At 44.6% G+C, this 21,248-nt stretch overlaps 1 protein-coding gene across 1 annotated transcript in view; it reads left to right on the top strand.

Moving 5' to 3' along the window:
• Nucleotides 1–9,591: 9,591 nt before the first annotated feature.
• Nucleotides 9,592–21,248, top strand: part of Cfap20 (cilia and flagella associated protein 20) — a 13,889-nt gene continuing 2,232 nt past the window's right edge. The window contains exons 1-3 of the mRNA XM_013012764.1: nt 9,592–9,918; nt 19,495–19,574; nt 20,286–20,397. Coding sequence (XP_012868218.1) covers nt 9,835–9,918; nt 19,495–19,574; nt 20,286–20,397 — 276 coding nt within the window. The 5' untranslated portion in view covers nt 9,592–9,834. The remainder of the gene's footprint in view (nt 9,919–19,494; nt 19,575–20,285; nt 20,398–21,248) is intronic.

Below are 21,248 nucleotides of genomic sequence, written 5' to 3'. Positions count from 1 at the left end.
GCTAACCAGAGAACCACCTCTAGTTCCTCCACAACATGCTTGAAGGTTCAGAGCATCTGTTCATATCTTTCCACAGGCTGGTAGTTCAATATATGTTGCATTTTCATCAGTACTAAATTAATAGATGTGGTAAATGGAGTTAATAGTGAAAACCCCACCTCCAATATTACCCCTCATTCATACGCACACACATACATTTTCCTCCCCTGGAGAAAGCCACTATTAATATTTGATGTTGACTACCAGTTTTAATTAGAATGATTTTCATAGTAATGGAAATATAATCAAACTACACATTCTTTTTCCAAGACTTGTATTTCACTTGATTGTGGCAATGTCTTTTTGCCAGCATGTGTACGTCTACCTCGCCCCTTTTCATGGTTGCATGGTATTCCATTGTAGATGTGGCAGTTACACCAACTCCTTCAAGATGAGTCTTAGGGCTGTTTCTACTTGAATTTTGCTGCAGTGAATGCAACTGCCCATATATTTCTGGATGGGTTGTATTTGTTACAAAAATATAAACAAAAGTTGCCAGTTTTTGTAGAAAGAGGATTGTTAGGATTCTTGAGAAAGCTGCCTTCAGTCCCCTTCCACACTAGTGCAGGTTGTATCCACGATGACTTTAATCATGAGATTCTTGCAGGACTGGCCCAGACACTCAGACCTGAAAATGTTTGAGACCCGGAAACGTGATGATGTTACATAAAGGTGAAAATAAAAATAAATGGAATTAAATGTCTTAAAGTGTAGAATCCTATGAGCTTCCCTTAGTTGTTAAAGTCCGTATTTGCTTTTGAAAATGTTATTTCTCATGAGAGTCAAAAATCACAAAGTCAATTTCAAAAGCAAATGCTAAAGATTCTTCTGAAAATTTATAGGAAAACCTTAAATGAAAAATGGCTGGGGGACATTGCTCAAGCAGTAGTAGAGTGCTTGCCTAGCATATTCAAAGCCCTGAGTCCCAACTCCCAGTACTGCCGAAACTATGAAAAAAAAAAATTGGTTGCATTTTGGTGTGTTTGAAATGGGTGGGAAAGCCTTTGCAAGTAAGCATGCTGAGGGGCCAGCAGTGTTTTAAAATAGCCCTGGCTTTGGGGAGGTGGAGGAGACATCAGAACAGACAAGCTGCCTGCTTCATAAAATTCTTCCTGAAATGCGCTGCGTCGAGTGAAGAGGCCACGCTCACTCTCAGGTTCCAGACTAAATGACTGAATGATCCATTTGAATACCGTTCTGGGAGAACAAACATAGATGTAGGACAGGTCCACGAGTGCCTAGGGTTAGAGGTGACTACAACAGGTAGTAAGAGGTCATTTGGGGGATGCTGCAATTGTCCTAAATGTGATGGATGATTATATGATTTGATGCCTTTGTCAAAACCACTCCAAAAAGTTTGTTTTACTACTTGTAACTTGAGAAGTCAGTTTTTAAAATTAACAATAATGTGCAGAAATCCAACAAAGTCCCACTTGGACTTCACTCAGATGAGCAGGAACCTTCTCTGCCCACCATGAACTCTTGCCGATGGTCTGTTTTGGATGAAACTACTGGCACCTGGGGTTCCCCACTTTGTCTGCCAGCTGGAGACAGCAGGTGTTCACCTCACTGCTATTCCTCCCTGCCATCCCCACAGCAGGGAGAGGCAGAAATAAGCACTGCCTTACGGTGGTGGCATGTCCCTTGTGTGCCCCAAGGGCAGGTGAGTTTCTAGACTTGGGCCAACCTGAATGGTTGCTGCCTTCTGGGTTTGGCCCTTAACCAGGGCTGTTATGCACTGAAAGGGGATGCTTACCAGTTACTTACTGTTTTAAATGATGTCTTAGTAATTAAAATTGTGCATTAAAAAAATCTAATGTGTCTGTGCCTTTAAGATTTATACATCTTGTTTCTGTAGCTACAAATTAGTTGATATTATAGAGAGAGATGAACACTTTTATTATGGTATGGGGGTTTTAAACTCTGGGCCCTGTGCTTGCTAGGCAGACAATGTAACACTTGAGCCATAGATACACATTTGAAAGAAAAAAAAAAATTTTTTTTAAACTGGTGCTGGGGCTTCACTTCAGGGCCTGGGCACTGTCCCTGGGCTTCTTTGTGCTCATGGCTAACACTCTACCACTTAGCCACAGTACCATTTCCAGCATTTTCTGATTAGTTTATTGCAGATAAGAGTCTCATGGACTTTCCTGTCCCAGCTGACTCCAAACCACAATCCTCAAATCTCAGCCTCCTGAGTAGCTAGGATTATAGGTGTGAGCCACTGGCGCCTAGCACAGAGTTACATTTCTATTTTTCTTCTTTTTTTTTTTTTTCGGTTGGTCATGGGGCTTGAACTCAGAGCCTGGGCACTGTCCCTGAGCTTTTGTTGTTGTTGTTTTTACTTTAACTTGAGTCACCTAATTCAAAACTTATTGAGCTGGGTCATTGGCACACACCAACACGCAGGAGGTTAACGTGGAGGATCTAAAGTTTGAGACCAGCCTGAGTGATGGTGAGACATTTGTCCTGAGGGAGGGGGGAAAGCAAAACACTATAAATGTTCCTTGTACATTTAATCTGGCTAATACTCAACATTTCAAACTTACTATACACATCACTTCCAATAGCTAATATGAAAAATGTATAAAAACCTGGCAGTCCTCCAAAGCATTCAAATACTATCAGTCCTGAATCTGAACTCCTAAATTTATTTAAATCAAAAATTTTTAAACATTCATTGTAAACTTAAATTTTCTTAGACATTGTAAACTTAAAGCTACTCTAATTTCAAATTCCTTTAGGCATTTCTAATTAAATTCAAAGCAAGGCTTATATACCTCAATATAAGTACTCTAAAAACTGTCACCAGAATCAGAAACTTACTCCTCAGTTGGACATTGTTTTTGCTGTTGTTTTGGTACTGATCTTGGGGCTTGAACTCAGGGCCTGGACACTCTCCCTTAGCTTTTTCTGTTCAAGACTGGTGCTCTACTTTAAGCACACATCTACTTTTGGCTTTTTGCTGGTTAATTGGAGATAAGAGTCTCAGACTTTTCTGCTCAGGCTGGCTTTGAATTGCTGTCCACAGGTCTCAGCCTCTTGAGTAGCTAGGGTTACAGGTGTTGACTGCTGATACCTAGCTGACAGGTTTAGTTTGCTTGCTCTACTTTCTGTATTGTTTGGGTTTTATTTATTGTTGTTTGTTTTTGTGTCAGGATTGAATTGGATTCATGCTAGCAAGGCAAGCACTCTACCACTTAATAATGCTCTGTTTTGACACTCACCTAGGTGAAAGCACTGTCTCAGCTCAGGATCCTGAAGTTAGTGGTCAGAGATGCCAGTTCTAACACAGAGCTAGGACTTCTGTTGGCCATTTACCCAAACTTCAAGTTAATTTCCCCCAAACACTTCATACCTTTTTCCCTGATGCAGTGTTACCTTTTTTTTTCTTTTCTTCTTTTTTGGCTGGTCATGAAACTTGAACTCAGGGCCTGGGCGCTTTCCTGAGATTTTTCATACAAGGCTAGTGCTCTACCACTTTGAGCCACTGCACCACTTCCAATTTTCTGATAGTTAATTAATATGAGTCTCATGGATTTTTCTGCTCAGGCTGGCTTTGAACTGTGATTCTCAGATCTCAGCCTCCTGAGTAGCTAGGATTACAGGCATGAGCCAGTGACACCCAGTGCAATGTTACCTTTCTTTTCTTTTTGTTGGTTTTGACATTTGAACTCAGGCCCTGGGTTCTGTCACTAAGCTTTTGTCCTTAAGGCTAGCATTCTACCACTTTGAGACACAACTCCACTTCTGGCTTTTTCTATGATTAATTGGAGATGAGAGTTTCATGGATTTTCCTGCCAGGGCTGGCTTTGAACCACAATCCTCAGATCTCAGTCTCCTGCGTAGCTAGCATTATCAGCCTGAGCCACCATTGCCTGGTTGCAATATTACCTTTCACTCAAACTTTTTGTTAATCGTTGGCTGGTTGGTTGTGGGGCTTGAACTCAGGGCCTGAGCGCTATCCCTGAGCTTGTCTGCTCAAGGCCAGCACTTAACCAGTTTGAGCCACAATGCCACTTGCAGTTTTTTGGTGTTTTATTGGAAATGAATCTCACAGACTCTCCTGCTGGGGCTGGCTTTGAACCATGATCCTCAGATCTCAGCCTTCTGAGTAGCTAGGGTTATATCCATGAGCCATCAGTGCCCAGCTCATTCATTTAAACTTAATGGATTGATTTTGCATGACAACGTACTGCCTTTGAAATCTGACCCCCTCTTGCTAAGTACTGTTTTAACCTGACTAAAATTCTAGTTGTGTAAGCCCATATCACTGACAACATATTTTGATAATGAGAATGCAATATACAAGAAGTACAGTATTTGATGCATCTATGTAAGAGAGATTCTGATTTGGCTCTCCATTCATGGAATGCCTACTATGGTTGGGACCGGCATAGGTCCTGAGATGCTGGCCTGGAGGAAGACATTCTACCTTGAGGAAGCATGCGAAAACCAAGCCACAATAGGAGCAAACCCACTCCTATTTCTGTTTCTCCCACCTTTGATTTTATAGTCCTCACTGTGGCCAAGACACACCACAATAAACCTCACACCCCACCATAAGAACCGAATGCAATTCAGGAAAACAATTACTAATGTGAGTAATTCAGAGAAGCTAGAATTTTCCTTGTCAACATTTTTTTTTATTTTCAAGGGCACACCCACACTTTAGTTGTTTTCATTTTACCTCAGGGCAATTTCATTTTTAATGAGAAACTTATTAGAGCAACCCAATACAGAAAGACTATGTACAGTTCTCTGTGTGTGTTTGTCTGTGTCTGTATGTGTATGTGTGTGTGTGTGCCAGTCCTAGGACTTGAACTCGAGATCTGGGTGCTGCCCCTTAGCTTTTTTACTCAAGGCTGGCATTCTACCACTTGAGCCATGCCTCCACTTCCAGCTTTTTAGTGACAAGAGTCTTATGGGCTTTCCTGCCTGGGCTGGTTTCAAACCAAGATCCTCAGATTTTAGCTTCCTGAGTAGCTAGGATTATAGGCATGAACCACCAGCCCCAGGCTTTCACAGTGCTTTTGTAGGCAGATGGGTGGTTTAGCCCTGATTATAAGCAGAATATCATTTTTGTTTGGCTAAAGGGTTTAGAACTGCTGAGACCTAGAGAGACAGAGCCTATGCTGGCCCTACAGTGTCTAGGAGCCCCAAATCCATAACACATTCAACACATAATATATACTTACCTCATACCCACTTAAAAATTCAGGCACTGGGGCTGGGAAGTTGGCTCAAGGGTAGAGTGCTTGCCTCGAATTCATGAGGCCCTGGGTTCAATTCCTCAGCACCACATAAGCAGAAAAAAGCCGGAAGTGGTGCTGTGGCTTAAGTGGTAGGGTGCTAGCCTTGAGCTGAAGAGCGGAGGGACAGCAGCGCCCAGGCCCAGAGTTCAGCCCCCATGACCGACCAAAAATAAAAAATAAATGCAGGCACTTTGGGCCTAGAATACATCTATCAGCAAGACAGATGTATTTATTTATTTGTTTATTTATTATTTCGCCAGTCCCAGGCTTGAACTCAGGGCCTGGATGCTGTCCCTAAGCCCTTTTGCTCAAGGCTAGCATTCTACCACTTTGAGCCACAGTGGCACTTTCAGTTTTCTGATAGTTAATTGGAGATGAGTCTTATGGACTTTCTTGCCAGGGCTGGCTTTGCACTGTGATCCTCATATCTCAGCCTCCTAAGTAGCTATGATTGGACTGGGAAGGTGGCTCAGTGGTAGAGTGCTTGCCTTATATGCATGAGGCCCTGGATTCAGTTGCACCACATAAGCAGAAAAAGCTGGAAGTGGCGCTGTGGCTCTAGTGATAGAGTGCTAGCCTTGAGCTGAAGAGCTGAAGGACAGCACCCAGGCCCAGAGTTCAAGCCCAACAACCGACAAAAAAAAAAAAAAAAACTTAAATAGCTAGGATTACAGCCAGTGGTGCAAGGCCAGATCAGATTCTTTATTCCAGATCAAAACTGTAGATAGGGGGAGACAGTAAATATTTAGACTGTCTAATGGTAATGCAAGAATAAAGCTGAATGCCAAGAAGTGTTTGCTAAAAATGTCTTCATAAATAGGGGAATGGATTACACAGTGTCCCTCTTTCCTGGATTCATGTTCAACTGGGACCTCAGAAAGTAAGTTTAGTTGGAAAGAGGGTGTTTGCAGATATTAGTTAAGGATCTGAAAATTATACTGGATTTGGGATGTGCCCTAAATCCAATGACTGGTGTCCCCATAAGAAGAAGACAGGATGCTATGTGCAGATAAATAGGTAGGAACCATGCTACCACCAGCCAAGGAATACCTGGAACCACTTAGAAGGACTCTCCTAGTGCCTTTTGGATGGAAAATGGCTCTGAACAAACCCTGGCTTTGGACATCTGGCCTCCAGAACCCTGAGAGAAGAAATGTCCATTGTATTCAGCTGCCCTGTTTCTGAGAGCCTCAGAAAGTAGCCATGAGAAGCTAATACAGGAGTATGTGAGTGAATGGAGAGGAGCTGGCCAGCACAGCAGATCACCCTAGGAGAAGGGCCCAACAGGTGAAGGGCAGAGGTGAAGGAAGAGAAGGCTGTGGGACAGGTCAGGGAGGGTTAGAGAACAAGCTAAAGCAAGTCAAAACAAAAATTGAGGGATTGTTCTTAGCAGAGTCAGTTGCTATTTAGAGCAGAGCCAGTAAGAAGATTCCCCTGGCTGGCACATGTAGGATGCCACTTTGGAGGGGCAACTTAAAGAAGGGAGAAGGCTGCCACAGGCAAACAGGAGTGACTGATGGCTTGGACCTGGCCAGAGCCCATATGGTAATACAATCCGATTGAGGAGGAATTGGTATGTATGTATGGTTCAAGTCATGGAGTGCCTGTCTAGCAAGAATGAATTTCTTGAGTTCAAACCCCAGTACCAACACTACCAAACAAACAAAAAGAACCACTTAATCAGATTAATTTTATGCATCCATTGTGATCTAAAAATATTGGTACTGGGTGTGTATGCAAATGAGATTCTCACAAGGTCCTTAAGGGACAACCATTTTCTAGAGTGGAGAAGTAGACAGATAAAATATGATGGAAGTGTGCCTAGCAGGCTATACAGTTACAAGCAACGTATCTGATGCATATAGGCTCAATGCTGTGTGGATTTAAAGCTATAGTGCTTGATAGCAAGTCTACTATATGTCTATTTTAGGCCAGACAAAACTCCTGTAGATATCTGCATATGTTTATTTATTCATGATTGGATGAGTCAGAGGGGTAGATTAATTCCAAGTGAGGGTAGGAGAAGGAGACATGAATAGACGATGTACAGATGCAGACAATTATTTCTGAATGGTAAGAGTATTAATGCTAGTTTTCAGTTTCCCAATAAACTATATTCATCAGAAGAACAACTTGACAAAATAGGCTTCTGAAGCAGGGTGGATAACTGCCTTTTTTCTTCTATAATTATTGGCTAGTTTTCTGCCTCTAGACTTGGAATTGGTATTTTTTTCTAGAAAAAATTTCAAATGGGTAAGGTAGTATGCAGTATCTGAATCATCACAACTTGCCTGGTTATTTCTCTTTCTTAAATGTTTCATGTTTTCTCTCTCTCCCTCTCTCTCTTTCTCCCCCCCACCTTCTCTCTGCCTCGTATATATATATATATGTACCAGACCTGGGGCTTGAACTTACGGCCTGGGTGCTATCACTTAGTTTTTTCATTCAGAGCTGTGCTCTACTTCTTTTTTTTGGGGGGGGGTCCGGTCATGGGGCCTGAACTCTAGGCCTGGGCGCTGTCCCTCAGCTCTTCAGCTCAAGGCTAGCACTCTACCACTTGAGCCACAGTGCCACTTCTGGCTTTTTTCTTTTTGCTTATGTGGTGCTGAGGAATTGAACCCAGGGCCTCATGTATGCAAGGCAAGCACTCTACCACTGAGCCACCTTGCCAGCCCCTGTGCTCTACTTCTTGAGCTACAGCTCCACTTCTGGCTTTAGGTGATTAATTGGACATGAGTCTCATGGGCTTTCCTGACTATGCTGGCTCTGAACCAGGATCCTCAGATTTTGGCCTCCTAAGTACCTAGAATTAAAGGCATGAGCCACTAACACCAACTCATCTTCTCTTCTTAAATTTTTTTTATCTTGCCCATGTAATTGTAACCCCTGTATACGATATTTTCACAATAAAAATTTTTTTTCTCATGAGGGTATTTTGAACAACTTAATAACAATCAAAGCATAAATGTTCACTAGCCTGAAGTATATAAACTCTCCAGAATTCACCAAAAAAATTCATATTAAAAGCTTTAACTTTATACTGTAATACAATTTATGTGTTTTCTTTCCTTCTATGTCTCAAAATTCTGGCTGGGGCTGGGAATGTGACTTACTGGTAGAGTGCTTGCCTAACATTCATGAAGCCATCAGTACCACATAAACAGAAGAAGCCAGAAGTGGTGCTGTGGCTCAAGTGATAGAGTGCTAGCCTTGAGCAAAAGAAGCTCAGGGACAATGCCCAGGTTCTGATTTCAAGCCCCAGGACTGGCAAACAAACAAAATTCTGCTGGATTATTCAGAGGGTTGATGTGAAGATTTAATAAATTAATTAGGTCAAAGCATTGTTCAATTTACAACTATAGTGGTAACAACTACTACAATGATGGTGTTAGCTACAAACTATTTTTCTGTCAGGCATAATACCCAGCCCAGCCTGGGCATACAACATACTGTGTAAGTTGACACTGTGACCAGTGGAAGTCTCCAAGTTTGGTGTGTGTGTGTGTGTGTGTGTGTGTGTGTGTGTGTGTGTGTGTGTGTGTGTGTGTGTGTGTGTGGGGGCGGGGGGGGTTGTTCACATTAAAAATACTATGGCTTGTGTTCTTTCTTTCCTACAGTGTTCTAGGTATTAATTCCCCCCCCCAATCCATTAGTTCAATTCAACCAAATCAACTTTAGTTTTTCAAGTTAATTTCTGTTGTTATTGCTTTTCAGGCTCTTTTTCTAAGCAATGCCTTTAAGACCATATCGATTTTTCTCGGAGTAGTGGACTCCATCCATTCATAGGACTTTGTTCATAATTAAAGGCAATGATATATAGAAGGCACTTAGCTCAATACTGGTAGCTCACAATGACTTTATCTTCTACTCAGCCAACAAGCATTTATTTTAATTCCTAGAATATCGGTAGGCACTTCCTTAGCAGAGAGCCATCTTCCCGGGTTCTCCCTAGTTCTTTTGCACCTGTAGCTCCTCCCACAGGGGCGGAGCTTGATTGTAGCGCCTCCTCCTCGCCCTCGCTTGGTTCCCATGACAATACGTAGTACTACAACAACACGTCCATAATCCTGCCTCCTTCCGCTCTCTTGTAGCAAATTGAGACTTGGGTGGGAAAAAATAGTCCCTTGGCAACGAAGTTCTTTCCACCAGGGGGCGGTATTAGGGCGGGGCTTACGGGCGAAAGGAACCGGAAGTTCGAGATCCCCTTGACAGGGTTGGGTCTCGCTCTCCCGTAGGGCGGGATCTGGTGTGCGGAGGGATTCAGTTTAAGCTGAAGGAAGTGCTCCGCCTCCATTTAGGACTGAGAGAGCGGCGCGGCGGCAGTTGCTGTGGTTTCTGTCGTGAGGTGGCTTTGCGGAAGCTGAGGGTTGCGGACCTAGCATCCTGCGTCCAAGTCCCGCGGTCGGTGGCTGCAGGTTGGGAGTTCGGCGTCTCTTCTTCGGACCAAGAGGTCCGGCCTTGGCCTTGGCTGTTCGTCGCTGCTATCCCCTGCGGGGCCTAGGGCGGCTCCGGGGCGGCCGCGGGGAAGGCCGCCGGCGAGATGTTCAAAAACACGTTCCAGAGCGGCTTCCTGTCCATCCTGTACAGCATCGGCAGCAAGCCCCTGCAGATCTGGGACAAAAAGGTCAGGCGCCGGGGGCAGCGGCGGAGCGGCGTGCAGGGGCAGCTCCCCTTCCCGTCCGCCTTGCGCGGAGTTAGGGCTTGGAAGGGGCGGGAGGCCGCTGCTGTGCCGGGTCCCCAGCCTTGGGGGGCGGGGTGGGGGTCTTGTGTGAGTCGGGGAGTGGGGTGCATGTGGGGTGGGCGTGGTTAAGGCATTTACACAATGCATAAAGTTAGGGGAAGGAAAGGACCTGCTGGTTACGGATTCTGCCCATGTTTCCTGATGTCCTCTTTTGTGCCAGGCCCTGTGCTGATCACTACACACAGAGCCTTTGTTCAGGCAGAGCCAGGGACAAGCCAGGAATGTTTGGGTTCCATTCATTGATTCCCATCCTCGCAGGATCCCAAACAAGCCCGTATTCCGGGGCCCTTTTCACCTGCTCTTTTACTGACTGTGACTTGGAGTCTGCACTGTTGCTTAGTGCTGGATTTCTCCATCGAGGAAACCGAAAGATGGTGTCAGAGTCTTAGTACAATAACAAGAAGCCTCAGGATTTCTATTCAGGCAACTTCAGTTTTCCCAACCCCAGGAGAGGATGACCCTGTCCACTATAAGTTTAGGTGAGCACTCATGTGGAAGCCAAGTGGTTTAGGGAATATGCTTAGTTCTGCCCTCTGGGGAGAATGAAGTAGTATGCTGAGCAGTGTTTCTATGGAGGCACCTGTGGAATGATTTAAGTTGTTGACTAGTGATGAAGCCAGCAATTTTGGATTTTATCCTAGAACAACTGTGTCTGGAGAGCTCAGAGCCACACAGAGTTTGAAAGAGCCCATGGACACCTGGCTGTCAAAGCTGAACAATTCTCTGTCTGACATCCACCTTGAGGGAGTCTGTTTCTCTTGGTATTTGCAGAGATGAGAAGATCTCAATGGGAGATTGGACCTTCGCTTTCACTTCTCTTTCAAATTCTTTGATCCACAAGCCAGACGCTGAGGCCCAAGAGTATTACATAGAAAAGCATTTCATAGACAAACTTCCTTTTATAACTATATTCCTGAGAGTTTTAGTTATGTAGTTTTGTTCACCATGGAATAAACTATGACATTGCACCTCTGCAGAGATCCCAGAGTGAGCCTACCTGGGAACTTTGTGAGGCGCTGAGCTGTGCTGCTTGCCTAGGATACTGGCAGTCAGAAGGCCTGGAGAGAGCAGCCCCGTGTGCCACTTGAACTTGGGATGAAATTCTAGCAAGTGCTCACATAAAGCAGTTGAAATAGAGACTAGGACCTGATGTAGGAGGACAGGTGTTCAGAGCAGATCAGAGGATCACATTGAAAGATTTGCAGTGGGGACCCTCTGTTTTGACTAATTGGAACTTGTCAAGGTTGTCTGTCTTAATAGTTTTGGTTTTGATCTTCTGTGGTGCATGCTTTATTTCTCAAGTGCAGTTTTTTGACTAGTCAACATGTTTACACATGGACTATAGAAGCAAAGTAACCATGGAGCCCCGTGTCCCTCAACAACGCCACTAGAGGTCGATGGTACCCTGATGACATAAACACATGAACACGTTGTTAGTCCATTGGCAAAGAAAACCTCAGGGAACACTCATCTTTAAACAAAACCCTCAAATAGGAAAAGTTAAGTAAGTGTCAGGAATGTATTTAGACTAGACTGAAGGGTGTTTAGGAGAGATGTCTCTACTCTACCCTCACTCCATTTTGGCTACTTCAGAAAGTTCTTAGAAAGTGACTGGAATTCAGTCCAGTCAGGGAAACACTGTGGATTGGTATACTTGGCAAAGGTTTATTGAGCAACATATAGTGGCAGGCATTGTGTATACTTCTTTTTTTTGGGGGGGGGAGGTCCGGTCATGGGGCCTGAACTCTGGGCCTGGGCGCTGTCCCTCAGCTTTTCAGCTCAAGGCTAGCGCTCTACCACTTGAGCCACAGCGCCACTTCCGGCTTCTTTTTCTTTTTGCTTATGTGGTGCTGAGGAATTGAACCCAGGGCCTCATGCATGCAAGGCAAGCGCTCTACCACTGAGCCACCTTCCCAGCCTACAGTTAGAGAAGATAGAGTTTTTTTGGTTTGGTTTGGTTTTTTTAAAGAAGTTTCTTGGGGGCTAGCATGGGTGAGGCTGGCCACATTTTACCTAGACATGGTACCAACCTTTGCCAATGGTTATATATTGACTGAGGTATCTATTTTGAGTTAGCATTTTAATTTCACAAAACTTTCCTATTCTCCTTTTTTGAGTTTATACAGAGAGAACTGTTTGGTTTCTGTGTAGAGTATGCTTGATGTCTGTTCAGAGTCAGTGCCCTAGTCACAGTATGCATGAATTTGCAGCCTTGCCTTCTGTGAGCACTTGCCCATTAGTTATTTTTGTAACTCCAGCGACTTACCAGACACCCTTTGAGACTCAGGGCGCTCACCTCTCCATCTCCTCTCCCAGGCACAGCTTAGACATTATTTTACATGAGGTGTCTATGTGGAGAGTTTCAGTAGCTCTGTAGTATCTTCTTATGAAACTCCAGTGCTGGGCTGTAGCTGCACCTTGACTTGTTCCTGCTTAGACTATGTTCTGGCTGTGTGACTTTGGACAAGGGTTAAACCAATTTTCTAAACTACTTCTCAGAGCTGTGAAGATTAAATGAAGATGTGTGTAAAATGCTTAGTAACTAAGTTATAGCGTAGAGTTAGTATGGATTATAAGTTTGGCTTATAGTATTACATATGACAAGGAACTGAGGAGTTTGCTCTATACTAAGTTATAACTGAAGCCAGCATTTGAATGCCTAGAAATAGGAAATCCAACAAAACCAGACTTCTGACATTATAATAGTATAATCATTGCACTGTGGCTTCCCCACTTTAGACTCTTAATGTGCTTCTGAGGCCACATGGCCCATGGTCTGGCGCCAGCCTTACTAGCTCCCCAGGGTTGCTTTTCCAGGCCCTTCTCAGCAGCAGCCTCCTACCAAATGGCATCTTGTTCTCTTTCAAAGCTTTTGCACTTGCTAGTCCTGAAATGAGCTTAAGATCTGACTACAAAATCAGACACTAATGGCTCTCGTCTATAATCCTAGCTACTCAGGAAGTTGAGACCTGAGCAGCTCAATTTGAAGCCAGCCCAGGCAGACAAATCCATAAGGCTCTTATCTCCAATTAACCAGCAAAAACCCAAAACCCAGCAAAAACCAGCTCAAGTGCTACAGGAGCCTCAGTACTGGAGCCTATGCATACACACAAACATATAGCCTAGCTAGCTATGGTGGTGCTCACCTGTAATCCCAGCTACTCAATAAGCAAGAAGGGATCTCGTTCGTTTGAGGTCAGCTTGAGAAAAGTTACTGAGATCCTATTTCAGAAACAAAATCAAGAGTGCTATCACTGATATTTCTACATGTGCATGCAATGTACATTAGATAACATGCTGTATGATAAATTACAATATAAATAAAATTATAATGTATATTGCCTAATATGCATTATATGTATGTATGGAAATATCACATAGTAAAACCTCTTTGTAGAATTAATAGGCTGATTGAAACTGATTTTTTTTTTTGTTCCAGTCATGGGGCCTAAACTCTGGGCCTGGGCACTGTCCCTCAGCTCTTCAGCTCAAGGCTAGCACTCTACCACTTGAGCCACAGCACTTCTGGCTTTTGTCTTTTTGCTTATGTGGTGCTGAGGAATTGAACCCAGGACCTCATGCATGCAAGGCAAGCACTCTACCACTGAGCCACCTTCCCAGCCCTGAAACTGATTTTTAAAGAACAAAAGGGTTAAGACATAACGTGAATAGTAGAGTGCTTGCCTAGTAAGCCAATCTCCTGTATTACTAATTAATTAATTAGTTAATTAATTAATTAATTTGGCTACAGTTTCTTTGTACATTTTAAGCCAAGAACTTGAAAAATTTAGGGTATTCTTTAATGACCTCTTAACTTCCAGGACTAGCAGACCTTACATGAATAGATGTTATGTCTAGTGTAAGCATAGCTCTGGATTGTAAGGAGGGTACTGGGAAGTTCTGTCCCCACAAACTCCTGTAAAATAATGGGATAGGCTGGGTACTGGTGGCTCATGCCTGTTATCCTAGCTACTCAGGAGGCTGAGAGCTGAGGATCACAGTTCAAAGCCATCCCGGGCAGGAAAGTCTGTGAGACTCTTATCTCCAACAAACCACCAGAAAACTGGAAGTGGTGCTGTGTCTCAAGTGGTAGAGTACTAGACTTGAGCTCAAGAGCTGAGAGACAGTACTCAGGCCCAAAGTTCAAGCCCCATGACTGACAAAAAAACCAAAAACAAAAAAAAGAAAAAACAAAGCTGCTCTTCCTCCTTCCCCCCTTTCTCCTTCCTCTCTCCTCTCTTCCTCCTTCCTCTGCACTTTCCCTCTCTCCCTCCCTTCCTCTCCTCTCTCATGACACTGCTGCTTCTACCCATTCCCCTATGGCATAAACGTGAGTGGCTGTCTTCAGTTGATGTTACTGGATAGTGTTCGGTTTCCATTCCCTAGTTTTTTGTTAGCAGACTCTGCTGACCTATGATCAATGGACATGATTTCCACGGGTGGAAGTGAGTGTATTTGGACACTAAGGTAATGAAGTGATTCTTACTTTCCCAGGGTCAGTCTCTTGACGCTCTTCATTTTCATCCATAATAACTTTGGCTATTAACTGGATAAGGGCATGAGCTCTGGTTACTCTTACCCTTTGAAAGCATGTATTGCCCCTGTGTTAAGTAGAGGGGTAGGTGTTGGGTATGTCTGTTGACCTCTGTCTTCTAGGTAGTCCATGGAAAGTGTAGTAAAAGGAGAAAAAGAAGCCCTAGCCTCCTGCAGCCTGAGCCATGCCTGCTTCTCCCCACAGAGGGCTCCCTCTGCTTGTTTTCTGACAGACCAGACTCCTGTCTGCTGCAGTGGACAGACAGCTCTAATGGCTTAAGTACACCAGAACATGTGTCATTAAAAGGAGGATGCCAGATGGCTGAAGGTTCAGCTGCATGCCAGGATGAGTGGGTGGAGCCAGAAAATTGAAAGTGGGGTGGGGGAGGGGACTGACACAGCTCCCGGGTTATTTTTAAAGCCCTCTAGAAATGCAGAGTGTTGGCAGACTATGGGCACAGTGTTTGACCCTTTTCCCTGGGCTTAATGGAGTGACCAGCAATGTTCTTTCTTAGTTGCCCCAGCAACCGGGGGAAGCCTGGGAGAATGAGGGAGAGACTGGGAGGTCTGCATGTGGAATCTCACTGCTGAGGCAGATCTGCAGCCTGGTTTCTGAGGCATCACTTCTAGCCCCAGCTGGTGGGTGGGGGAGGGGAATTCATGAACTCATAAATTACAAATAAAGAGTTCCCCCCTTTTTGGGGGGGAGGGGGCGGTGCTGGTCCTGAAACTTGAACTCAGGGCCTGGGTTCTATCCCTGAGCTTTTTTTGCTCAAAACTAGTATTCTTGCACTTGAGCCACAGCTCCAATTTCACCTTTTTGGAGATAAGTTGCTCTTGGATTTTCCTGCAACTCCTGAGTTGCTAGGATTATAGGTGTGCACCATCAGTGTCTGGCCTCCTCTCTCCTCCCCGCCCCCCCCCATTTTAAGAATAAAACACTCAAAGGCCACACTTTGATTATGATAATATATCATGAATTTTTTTAATGAACCATAAAAAAATAAAACCTGTTTCCACACTGAGCAATAAATACTAAGCAGCCTCAAAGCCAGGCCTGCCCACTGCCTTCTGAACCAGAAGCAGCGAAGGAAAGGAAGTGCGTATTTTGTGAGGCCATGCACCTTGTTCTGTGTGTTTGTGAGAAGCTGGTCTGAGGAGGGGGTCATCCTCCATAGTTCAGTATAAGGATTCATAGCTCAGTGTAGGGATTTACAAGATGGTGGGGGCTTCGCCCGATGCTTTCCCCCTCTGCTTTGTTCCTGTTCTGCATTCAGCATTTCTACCTACCTTCTCTCCAGTAAGGAAGCATTTATGAAGGAGAAACAGCATAAATCACTAAAACACCCGCTTCATTTGGCTGCTGAGCTCTGGAAACACTTCCAGTTTTCTTCTTTGGTTCCAAACTTTCTATAGGAGCAAAGGAAGTTTGGTTTTCATGAGCAGTTTTTCATGAGCAAAGCGTAGTTTCTTACTACCAACCAGGTTGAAACTCTAGAGAAGACCAATCTATCAATGGCTTTGACTTCAAAAGAGCCAGCCTTTCCCCACTGGCTTGTCTTATTAGATTAGTGTGCATTCATTCATTCTGTAAAGTTAAATTTGTGAATACAGTTGGTATTTGGTAATACTGAAAGTCTAGAGAAATTAGCTGGCCGTGGGAGCAGGTGGAAGTCCAGGAATATCACTGCTCCACCCCTCCCCCCATTCCTGCCTTTCTGCCTCCCCTGGCACACAGTGCTCCCTATTTTCCTCATGAACACCTGAATTAGAGACTCACTGGTGGCTGGTGTTCTGGCCATCATCATCTACACTGAATCTGAGTTGGGCAAAAAGCACAGCCCTGTGATGGGGCTGGTCTCTGGAGCAGGGAACCCTCTTGAGAGCTATCAGTTGAGGCTGTGCTTTAAAACAGCAACATGAAGCCGGGTGCCAGTGGCTCATGCCTGTAATCCTAGCTATTCAGGAAGCTGAGATCTGAGGATCATGGTTCAGAGCCCGGCTGGTCAACAAAGTCCATGAGACTCTTATTTCCAATTAACCACCAGAAAACCAGAAGTGGTGCTGTGACTCAAGTGGTAGAGCACTAGCCTTGAGCTGAGGGACAGCGCCCACGCCCAGGTTGAGATCTAAGAATCATGGTTTGAAGCCACCTTAGACAGGAAAGACTTTGACATACATCTCCAGCCACCAAAAAGCTCTATTATTTTATTTTATTTTTTTGGGGTCCAATTGTGGGGCCTGAACTCTGGGCCTGGGCACTGTCTCTCAGTTCTTAGCTCAAGGCTAGTGCTCTACCACTTGAGCCACAGCGCCACTTCCGGCTTTTTTCATTTTGCTTATGTGGTGCTGAGGAATTGAACCCAGGGTCTCATGCATGCAAGGCAAGCGCTCTACCACTGAGCCATCTTCCCAGCCCCCCAAAAAAGCTCTAAATGGAACTGTGGCTCAAAGTGGTAGAGCATTAGCCTTGAACACGAAAGCTTAGGGACAGCATCCAGGTGTGAGTTGAAGCCCCTAGGACTGGTATCAAAAATAAATAAGTACAATAGCAACATGTTGCTTTGTAGCATGAAGCATCTTCAGGCCCTCATTACTCCTTAGCCCTTGTAATTTAACTCTGTCTTCAGTATGTACCTTTTAAAGCATGCTTGTTATTGAGAACAATTTATGGTATGTTATCAAATTACTCTTTTGTGTGTGTGCACAATACCGGGGCTTGAACTCAAGCCTGAGTGCAGTCCTTGAGCTCAAGGCTAGTGCTCTACCACTTGAGCCACAGCTTCATTTGGATTTTTTTGGTGGTTAATCAGAGATAACAATTGCATGGAGTTTCCTACCTCAGTTGGCTTTGAATTGTGATCCTTGGATCTCAGCATCCTAAGATTGCTAGGATTACAGATGTGCGCCACTGGCCCTCAGCTCATGTTTATAGTTCTTACCAATAAAACTGCATTATGTTATTTGGAAATAACTTCTTGAATAATTCCTCCTTCACCAAAAGCTGCCTGGTTTCCACAAAAAAATGCAGGTTCTCCTGCATTTTGGGAGCATTTTGCATGCGGAATGAGGTGGGCTGTGTTGGTGTTTTCCATACAGACTTGAGCCTTTGTGCTCTTAATCTCCCTTGGAAAGAGGCCCAGCATTCAAAGCAGGAGGGCATTGAATGTCACCAGCTTTGTTTGAGAAGCATTTCAATGTGACATTTGTGTCTTGAGAAATGCTACATTGGTGGAGATGGGGGGCCTGGCTAGCCCAGCATTCCTGCTGTGACAGTGGGGCCAGAGGATGTTCTGTGGGAAGGCGTTCTTCATGCTGGAGGCCTCGTGGGCTCTGTGATGCTTCCAGCACCTGCAGCTTCCTGTGGCAATCCCTGGCGTGGTGTGTTGTCCAGGAATGTCTAAATCCCTCCCCCACCACCCTCAGGGTGACAGATTCCAGAAGTCAGCATGACTTCGAATGCTTAGCTGATGCCTGATACAGCACCAGGCCTTGTAGAAACAGAAATAGTGCCTGGTACTTGCTCACTACTCTTGGTGGCAGTCTTACTTACAGAGGAAGACAAGGAGTAACGTCAGATGTCACCTGAGGGAACTCCACACACCATAAAGTGGATCACACTCAGTAACAGCTTTTAGAGGCTGTGGATCACAGAACACTTGTGTTGAAAATACAACTTATCATCCCTCCCCATATGCAGATCTAACAAGATAAAATGCTTTGGGTTTGTTGTTGTTGTGGTTTTGGTGCAGATCCTAGGGCTTGAACTTAGTGTGTGAGTGTCCAAACTGTCTCCAAGCTACATCGGCATGCCTCTGTGCCACCATAGTGAGTGCTTCAGAAATTAATGCTTGGAAATATTTGTTCCTAAACAAATCTCAACAGAGATTCCTCCTTTTGTACATCCCATATCTGAAACAAGCACTATTGTAAACATGGGACAGAGTGCTAAATCACGGAGACTAAGCAACATGAGCGAGGAAACGAGATTAGCTGGAAATGCCAAGAAAGATGACTAAGTGGTACAGGTGAGACTTGAGTTCCTATTTAAAAAGTAGCAGGCTAGGAAAGAAGATGCAGTCAGGCATCAGTGGCTTATGCCTATAATTCTAGCTACTAGGAAGCTGAGATCTGAGAATTGCTGATCAAAGCAGGAAAATCCACGAGACTCTTCTCTACAATTAACCACCAAAAAGCCAGAAGGTGAAAGGCAGCTCAAGTGGTAGAGTTCTAGCCTTGAGCAGAAGAGCTCAGGAACAGCACCCAGGCCCTGAGTTCAAACCCCAGGATTGGCAAAAAGGAAAAAAAAAAGAAAAGAAAATGCAGAAGGAAGGAAGTTATAGGAGTGATCCTTTTTTTTGGCTGCGATGGGGTCTTACAATGTTGCTCAGACTGGCCTCAAACTCACAACCCACTTGCCTCAGCCTCCCTCCCAAGTAGCTAGGCTTACGGGCATGCACCACTACACGCAGCTGGGAATAATGCTGTCATTCTTTGCCACTGTCCCCCACGACGCTCAGAAGTATCACTGTCAGCAGTTTGTTGACCTTTGTGGTCAAGGTTGGTAAGGGGCTTTAGGGGGGTCTGGTAAGTCCAAGTCTCCTACTTTGGATCTACCACTTGCCATCCTCTGTGCCAGTGGTCACATTCATAAAATGAAGTCTTGCTGCTTGCCCTAGGATGTGTGTGACTACTGTGGGAAAGAAGGAAAAATGTTTGTGAACAATCCTGGAATGCTTGTACATCGAGTTGATGTCTTCGGGAAGATGGCACCTGTGGAAGGAATAGCAGGCCTTGACATCCTGTGTCACACGCTTCTGTGCCGAGCCCCTTGGGCTACGGTGCTGCTCCTTCAGTGCTCCATTTCATCATCAGAGTCTACAAGGTTCTGGCCAGATAATTCAGTCCTAACTTTCTTCCTTGTAGGTGCGGAATGGCCACATCAAAAGAATCACTGACAATGACATCCAGTCCCTGGTGCTAGAGATTGAAGGGACAAATGTCAGGTGGGTTGCTAGTTCTGTTCTCTAGACATGTGCACACCAGGGAGGCAGGACACCACTGAGCTTAATAGCACAGGCTGCTGCTTAGAGCTGCCCTCAGCAAGTTACTCACCTAATCCCCAGGCCTTAGTCTCCTTGCCTGTAAAGGGATGGGGACCTACATGGCCTCACAGGCTTACAATAGGGGTTAAGTAGCTATGGGTGACGTACTTGGACCATGCTTAGCACTCAGAAAGCACAGTGTGTTAGCCACATGCTTAATGTTCACCCAGAGTGTGAGAAGGGTATTGATGGTCAGCTAAAGAGGGCCAGTGCCACAATGACCTTTGTTTTGGTTTTCTCTCATCTCATAATTCTCTTGGACCATAATTGAAGTCCCCTTCAGTGGAAGAATTTCCTAAATTCCACTTGTCTGGTGTTTTTCCAATATTTTGCTGGTAGTATCTAGTACTGTGTTAAGCTTTTATTTCTGAGTCTAGCATTTTTGGCTTTGGTTTGGGTTTTGAGGTAGGGTTTCCCTTTGTGGCCCAGGCTGGCTTCAAACTCCTGGGCTCAGTCTTCCTGCTTCAACTCCCTGAGTATCTGGTACTACGGCACTACAGGTACCTACCATCATGCGTGCATCAGGCCTTTTAAAGAACATTCTGTGGCTTAATAGTTGAGGGCTCTGTGGATAATTGTGTGCACCTTTTGTATCTGCCTTTCTCTCTATAGCACCACATACATCACATGTCCTGCAGACCCAAAGAAGACGCTGGGAATTAAACTTCCTTTTCTCGTTATGATTATCAAAAACCTGAAAAAATATTTTACCTTTGAGGTACAGGTGAGTGTGTGTACATCAGCTGTCCACCCTGGTCTATACCAAAGAGATGACGGGTGCCCCAGATCTCCACCGCCCTATTGTGTGCATTTACTCCCTCTGCTGTAAGCCACACGCAGCCCTTGCTAGTAGGGGGAAATTTTGGTGTTTGGAATCAAAAGTTAATGTCAGAGCCAACTGCTTGTGGCTCACGCCTATAGTCGTAGTTACTCAGGAGGCTGAGATCTGAGGATCACAGTTCAAAGCCAGCTTGGGTAGGAAAGTCTGTGAAACTCTTACCTCTACCTAACCACCAGAAAACTGGAAGTGGAGCTGTGTGGTTTAGAGTGGTAGAACCCTAGCCTTGAGAAAAAAGAGCTCAGGGACAAGGCCCAGCCCCTGAGTTCCAGCCCCACAACCAACCAAGAAGAAAAGTTCATGTCAGGTCTTAAAACAGTAACCACCTAGGAAACTGTAACCAATACTATAAGATTTCAAAGCTTAAGGGTAGCACAATACTCTTTGGAGAGTATACTGAGTTAATGTTCTATTTTAGCATTTCTGATTTTTAAAAGAGCAGCATTTATGAAATAATATTATAGTCTGAAAGCCTGCTGTGTGTGTCATGTATTATAAGAAGATGGTGTTGTCTTGACAACTAAGAAGATAACTTATTGCTTTCCTGGCTATCCTCATCAGAATACAAGCTGTATCTGGTCTGCTTACCTTCCCAGGCTTCAGCCTTAGGAAAGCAGGCTGTAGGGGTTCAGGTTCTCCTCTTAACAAGGTGGAGTTGGCATGACCTCCTCCACATTGTGTGTGTGTGTGTGTGTGTGTGTGTGTGTGTGTGTGTGTGTGTGTGTGTGTGTGTGTGT

This window comes from Dipodomys ordii, unplaced genomic scaffold (genome assembly GCF_000151885.1).
Source record: "Dipodomys ordii isolate 6190 unplaced genomic scaffold, Dord_2.0 Scaffold18, whole genome shotgun sequence".
Classification (NCBI taxonomy): domain Eukaryota; kingdom Metazoa; phylum Chordata; class Mammalia; order Rodentia; family Heteromyidae; genus Dipodomys; species Dipodomys ordii.
The sequence above is the reverse complement of the archived record's forward strand: the minus strand, read 5'-3'. Positions and strand labels throughout refer to the sequence as shown.